Source organism: Gavialis gangeticus, unplaced genomic scaffold (genome assembly GCF_001723915.1).
Source record: "Gavialis gangeticus isolate Ggan-Ray unplaced genomic scaffold, GavGan_comp1, whole genome shotgun sequence".
Lineage (NCBI taxonomy): Eukaryota > Metazoa > Chordata > Crocodylia > Gavialidae > Gavialis > Gavialis gangeticus.
This window is the reverse complement of record NW_017729015.1, coordinates 21,912,561-21,919,307: the sequence shown is the minus strand read 5'-3', so window position 1 is coordinate 21,919,307 and position 6,747 is coordinate 21,912,561. Positions and strand designations below refer to the sequence as shown.

At 41.5% G+C, this 6,747-nt stretch overlaps 1 protein-coding gene across 2 annotated transcripts in view; it reads left to right on the top strand.

The window, feature by feature from the left end:
* THRAP3 (thyroid hormone receptor associated protein 3) overlaps nt 1-6,747 on the top strand; it is a 45,778-nt gene that overhangs the window by 21,240 nt on the left and 17,791 nt on the right. For both annotated transcript variants that reach the window (XM_019512556.1, XM_019512557.1), the window contains exons 2-3: nt 567-726; nt 4,465-5,367. In XM_019512556.1, the coding sequence (XP_019368101.1) occupies nt 590-726; nt 4,465-5,367 (1,040 nt within the window). In that variant the 5' untranslated portion in view covers nt 567-589. The remainder of the gene's footprint in view (nt 1-566; nt 727-4,464; nt 5,368-6,747) is intronic.

Genomic DNA, 6,747 nt, shown 5'->3' with positions numbered 1-6,747 from the left:
GAGATTCAGTTGTATCCTTACTTTCGTGGTTGTGGAGTGCTACAACCCGTATCTGGAGAGACTTTTATTAATAGCATCTTTTTTGTCTTTTATTTTAAAAATTGAAAGTAAAGCAAGTTTTAGGCTAATTCTTGTTAAAGTCTCTTACCCTTGTTTTGAAGTGGTGGTAAGTGGTTCTTTGGTAATGGTGTGGGAAAAAAATGAAAGCTTGTTTTTCAGGAGGAAAAGATGTTTTCGTGGCAGAGAGGCTTCCTTCTACCTGTTTTTTTTTTTTTTTCCTAACTTGGAGAGCAACATTTTAAAAAGCAATGCTTGTTCCATAGAGTAGCTTACCAACTCTTCATGCTTCTTCACAGGAACGTAGGATTGGAAGTGTGTGTTTGGTGCCCGAGAGTCTAGTTGCCTGCTCTCGCAGGCAGCTGCTCAGATGTCCTGTTCATAATTTTGTCAAGCTTCATTATAATAACTAGTTTGGCCGTCCAGACGGCCAAGGAGAGAGCTTGAAAAAGCTGGCAGGATCCTCTCACTTACTTGTTGGGTTTTTTTTTCCATCCCCATTTCTTCAGGTGTGATTGGAGGAGCTTCAAAGATGTCCAAAACTAACAAATCGAAATCTGGATCCCGCTCCTCCCGATCGAGATCTGGATCAAGATCACGTTCCCGTTCCTTTTCCAAGTCCCGCTCCCGCTCCCGTTCTGTCTCACGATCAAGAAAACGTAGGCTCAGGTAATGTATACAGTTCATTGTGCCCTTCAGAGGGCTCTTCTGTCTGCTTAAATGGTGACGCTTGGCCTCCCAGGAAAACCTTTTATTAAGCTCTGAAGTAGACTATACCTCAGCATCTCTCTCTTAAATTCTTGCTTTAGTTTGCAGCCAACCTCTGCTATTTCTGTAGTTGCTTCATAAAATGAATTAAAAGGGAAAAGCCCGAAGTCTATTATCTAGCAATGTCAGATGGTACCTTTTGTTTGCTGGCTATCTATCTCTGTTCAACCTTTCGAAGTTTTGTTTGGAGACTTGAAGTGGTTACTGAAGAGATGTTTGCCAGGTATTCTTGAGCCAGGATAATTGGAAAAGAAAGGTGCAATGTTTTTGTTATGACCTGGAAAATATCAGATTTGGTTTTAAACCTCTTGGCAGACCAAAGTTACTTTTGATCACTTTTTTTTCACTTTTTTCCACTCTGACATTTGGATGCCTGTCTTGCTGGGATCTTTTGACCCTAGCTGACTTTCTGCCCCTTGGGCAGGGGGCTGAACCCGATGATCTTACAAGGTCCCTTCCAGCCCTAATGTCTATGAAATCTATAATTTTAGGTGCCAATAGCACGGAGAGAGTCTTGTTGTCTTAAGGCTGTTCCCTGCCAGAACAAACACACGTGGGTGCATAGCTTGGAGATTCTATAGCAGAATGCCTTGTCTGTTAACTTCTCTGTTCTTTCTGTTCTTTTAGCTTAATTGCTAAGAGGTTTAAAAAGGGTCTTTTGGAAAAGTCATGTATTTCTTAGAGCTGTGAATGAAGCTGAGTCTTTACAGAGTGGCAGTCTAAACTACTTCTGAGAGAGGTAGATATGAAGTCCTCTTCCCCCACCTGCTTCCACCTGCAGGACAGTAGGAGTTGGTAAGGGAATCGTCAACAGTAAAATAGGAAGGAAATGTGATTTGGAGCTAATTTGACTGCTAAGAGATACGGTGATAGGTCCTCTGAGTGCTTGATAGCTGTTGCCTGGGGATTGCTCAGAATTGGATCAATTTAAGCCTAAATCATTTCTTAAAACGAGAAAACTATGGATTTCTGTTATCCAAGCAACTAGGTTGCTAGTGGAGGATTTTGTATCTTGCAAAGCCACCATTTGGCAGTTGCGCTGCTTTAAAAAAAACAACCCAAAAACCCTTCCCCCTCTAGTTGGCCAGGGTATAATGCTATTCAGCTGTTTTTCACTAGTCTAAAATGCCTGACAGGTATTCTGAAAATTCTGCAACTGTTGAATTATTAAAAGGATTTTTAAGATGCAGAAAAGCAACAGAGAGGGAGACTGGACAAAACCAGATGGGGTGGAGCCTCAAGCGGATCGGAGCTCTTTATAGAGAAGCTGGAGCTTTAGGAAAGATACATTGTACTTGGGAACATCTGACCAGCTACAGGGCAGCTATGATGAATGGAAACTCAGGCTCCTTGATCCAAAAAAGACAAATCTTCCCTAACCTTGTGTTGCTTCTGGGACAACTTTAGCGCTGTAAATAACTTGGTAAAAGAGAATTGAGATGGAAGGGGTTATTGTAGACAAGTCATCTTGTAAGACTTTAGTGTATTCACCGAGGTAGGTCTAATGCAGAATCATAGCACAGAACAGAAAATAACGCTATTGCATCAAAGAATAAATTGAGGGAATTATTTTGTTTCAGTCTGTTTTAGTGGCTCAACTCGTATTGCAGGTTGTATTGCCATGCTTGATTCTGGTCAGCCTTGTCTGTATGGTTTTCGTTTGCAGGAGAGAGTATCTTCCTCTGTTTCTTTCTCTTTTTGCCCACTATTATAGGAGTGGTGGAATCTCCAGAATGCAAGAATGATCTTTGCTAACTTAACGGGCTAGCTTTGGAGTCTGTCAGACTTGAAAGATGATTATCATTTCTAGCATATTTCTGTTGCATTTCACACTGTATCTTAAAATGACTTCTTGTAAATAGTCTCTGCAGCTCTGAGCGTGAAAGGTTCATGTTCTGTGCCTCTGTAAAATGACAGAGTGCATGCTGGAAGCAGCATGTAACAGGTTCCTCACTAGTAATTGGTAACAAATAAATTAGTCACTTGGGGACAGGAGCCCTATGTATTCTGCTTAGTGCTTCTGGATCGCCTCTCTAAATTGGTTTGTTTTCACTGCCTGCATCTGCATGTGTTTTTTCCATCTTTCTTATCTTGTTGATACCACTTTCAAATGAAAGCCTGTTTCAGGTAAGTTGTACTGTTTTCTTGTTTTGAACAGAGCATAAATGCTTTCAGGAAACCATTAATTAGTTTATGTTAAACTAAATGCATGTTGGGTGTAGCTAATGCTGTAATATAAGCTCTTGCCTGTTAAACACTAATGTATTTGATAATTCGACAAAAGAAAACTACACTTAAAATACATGTTTTAGCTGAGTTAGACCTTTAACATTTTAGGAGTAGTGGTAAAGTGTGGTGTTTTATTGTACTTTTTAAGTATTTTGAGGAGAGAAAAGTAGTAGGTATGGTCTACTAGGATAAGTGATTCAAACATTGCTGCTATAAGAGTTACTTTTTCAGAGACGATTTAATCTTTATTAATAAAGTATCCTAAAATATTTGCAGTAAATAGGCATCACTTGAGTAAAGCGTGTGGAAATTGCTTTTGTGTGTGTTTTAGCAGGAACATTGTCTGCACTTTTTAAATAAGTGCAAAGTTACTAAAACACCTCCCTGTAAACATAGCTCTCTGACTTTCCCGTATTCATAAAGTGAATTAGCCTGAGCTGTCCTCAGCTATCTTGCTGCCTTTATAGTTCTGCAACAATTGCGGTTTTCAAATATTTGATAAAACTAAGGGAAACCAGTTGTACTTGGGAGAGAGAAACTGTATATTGTCTGCCCCAAGAAACACTGCTCAAATCTGTAACCTCAGGTGTGTTTAACTTCCATGTTGTCTGCCTTCCTACCTGAACGCTGTTTTCCCCTTAAAAGTAAAAGAGGTTTGCAGTATTAAACAGTGCCATCTCCTGGCATCAGGCTGCAGGCACAATACGTGCATTTTGCACGCTGTTCCTGAAGTTCTATAACTTACTTCACTTGACTAAGCTCAAGGTTTTGAATCTCAGTGATTCATATACATTTTGAGATTAGAAATGGAAAACGCCCTGTCCTTGATCTTTCTCTTCAGTGCTGTTGTTTTCATTTTGAAGCGTTGGCATTCATTTAATGTCTCTAGCAAGGGAAGTCATTTAGGATTCCCCTGCCAGCCCCTTCCTTGGTGCTGCAGGGACTTAAATCTGTTACAGGAGGAGCTGCCCTTCGAGTCTGAAATGCATCCCTGGCTTATTGTTAGGAGAGCCAGGGTTAGGTGTAACCTTTAGTTGTGAAGGCTGGGTGTTTGAAAGAAGAAACCATTTAGTCTCGTGAAGGCAGGTATCAGCAACATCAGCCCTAGACCATTTGGAACCGAGCTATTCTTGTCCTGATCTCAGCAGTGACTTACGGATGTGGGTGTCCTCTTCAGCTGTAGTACAGATACTGTGTACTGTCACTGGTTGTGTGGGGGAAGAGTTTTCACTAAAGCAGACAGTGTCATGTTTAGAATAATGAGACTGGGTGTGGGGCAAGCAAAAAAGATAATTTTAGACCTTTTTAAAGGAGAGTCCAATATGGTCTGTTTAATTCTGTACAGTTTTCAATAAAAATAGTTTAATTGAGGGGAAAGTTTCCAAATAATTGTATCTTTTCTCTTTCCAGTTCTAGGTCTCGTTCAAGATCATATTCTCCATCTCATAATAGAGAAAGGAACCACCCAAGAGTCTATCAGAACCGAGATTTCAGAGGTCATAACAGAGGGTACAGGAGACCGTATTATTTCCGTGGGCGGAACAGAGGATTTTATCCGTGGGGCCAGTATAACCGAGGAGGCTATGGAAATTACAGGTCCAATTGGCAAAATTATCGCCAGGCCTATAGCCCTCGCAGGGGACGGTCGCGTTCTCGGTCCCCAAAGCGGAGGTCCCCATCACCAAGGTCTAGGAGCCATTCTAGAAACTCCGATAAGTCATCTTCTGATAGATCTAGGAGGTCTTCATCTTCTCGGTCTTCCTCAAACCACAGTCGTGTAGAGTCTTCCAAGAGAAAGTCTGTAAAGGAGAAAAAGTCCTCATCCAAGGACACGCGGGCATCACAGGCTACAGGAGATAATCAAGGTGAAGATTCGAAGGAGCAGTCATTTTCTGGAGCAGGTGGTCAGGATGTCAAGGCATCTGAGGGGTCAAAACCATGGCAGGATATGACCAGCTATGGGTCAGGCTCAGTTTCGAGAGCTTCTGTGCCAGATCTTAGCCCAAGAGAGCGCAGCCCTGCCCTAAAAAGTCCCCTCCAGTCCGTTGTGGTGAGGCGCCGTTCACCTCGGCCAAGCCCATTACAGAAGTCCAGCCCTCCACTCTCCAATCCTTCGCAGATGAGTTCTGTTCTACAAAGTGGCGCCTCGTTTCAGGCAGGCTCACATCAGGGCACGTTTGAGCACAGTTCAGCAGGTTTGAGCCCAACAAGGAAGAGCCCTGTCTGTAAAAGTCCAACAGCAATCAGTTCAATTTATGGTACCTCCCAGAAGGAGGAGGCAGCAGCTCCTGGTGGAGCAGCCTTCTCAAAAAGGCAAGTTGTGTGTTTTCCCATTCTTTGTTTTGGGTGGGGGCATGCGGGTGCACGTACAAACGTGTTCTTATTGGCATGAAGTCTCTATATCACTGCAGTTATGATGGGATCTTTGGATTCTTACAGAAATCAGGGACCAATTATGGTATGTTTTGAACAAGCCCTATGTATGAGTGAGTACCTGCCCAAAAAAGGTTGCAGTCTAAATTGTTTTGCAGAATCTAGCTGGGATCTGTTAGAGGAATTTTGTGTTTCCTTAACGCTTCAATAACATTGTGAAGATGATGCAGATTACCTAGAAGTTCATTTTTATAACATGACCCCAGTTTTTTCATTAAAAAAAATAACGTAAAGTTGCGCGTATGAATTCTCACTTCAGTTAAAATGGTCTGATTTCTAGGTAATTATGTAGTTAAGTCTCTCTGGACATGGGAGTTGGTGGCTGGTGCATCTATATGAACAAAGTGTAATAGTAAACCATGTCTTTTGGGGGCATTTCCCAAGTTTAAAGGGACATTGGCGATATTAAGAAATTGATGGTAGCGTTGATGCTGGCTTGCTTAACCTGGGGGCAGGAGTGCTCAGGTAGCCGAACCATAGCTTGTGAAAGTTTGGTTGCTGTTGGGCACTGTCAAGTTTAACCAACAAAATACTGATCACTTTGAAAATCTCTCTTGTACTGGTAGGCTATGGCTCTTGAATTCCAGCAGCTGTTCTTGTATGTTGGCACTGGCACAGATTGTTTAAAAAAAAAATCTAACCATGCAACTTCCTAATAGAAACAAGCAAGGGCTAATAAAACCGTGGTGCTCAAGCATGTGTTTATTTAAATTGGGATGTCTAGGAAAACAGTGCTTGCTGTTTGGGCTTAATTTTGTGCATCATTGGGGACAAGGAAGAAATGACGTTCAATACAGGGATATCTTTCTTATCTGGTTTGAATTGCAGTCCAGAACCCTGGTAAATGTGCCACTCATTGATTTTTATTCCAGTAGAGCACCTCACGTAATGGGCAGTAATCATTTTGATTCTTAGTTTTTAGCTTGGGGGCAAATACTGTATCAGAGGAACCTGAAATTGAGTCTCCAAGTCTAGTGTAGCCTTTTAAAACGGTAAAATTAAGTCTTTTAGAGAAATCCCTCTGCAGCTCTATTGAAATGAGGGCTGATCACTCTTAACCAGCATAGTTGGGGGCACTTGAAATTGGTCTGAGAGGTGTTATCATTCTCAATGCCAGAATAAATAGTTTTGTTTGTTCTCCCAAGACATGTGATTCTTCCCCTCCCCCCCCGTTAACTTTTTTTCTTTGCTTTTATTTGTGTTTACAGTATATGTTGAAATATGTAGCTTTCCTAGGAAACTTGCATCCAAAGTTTGAAG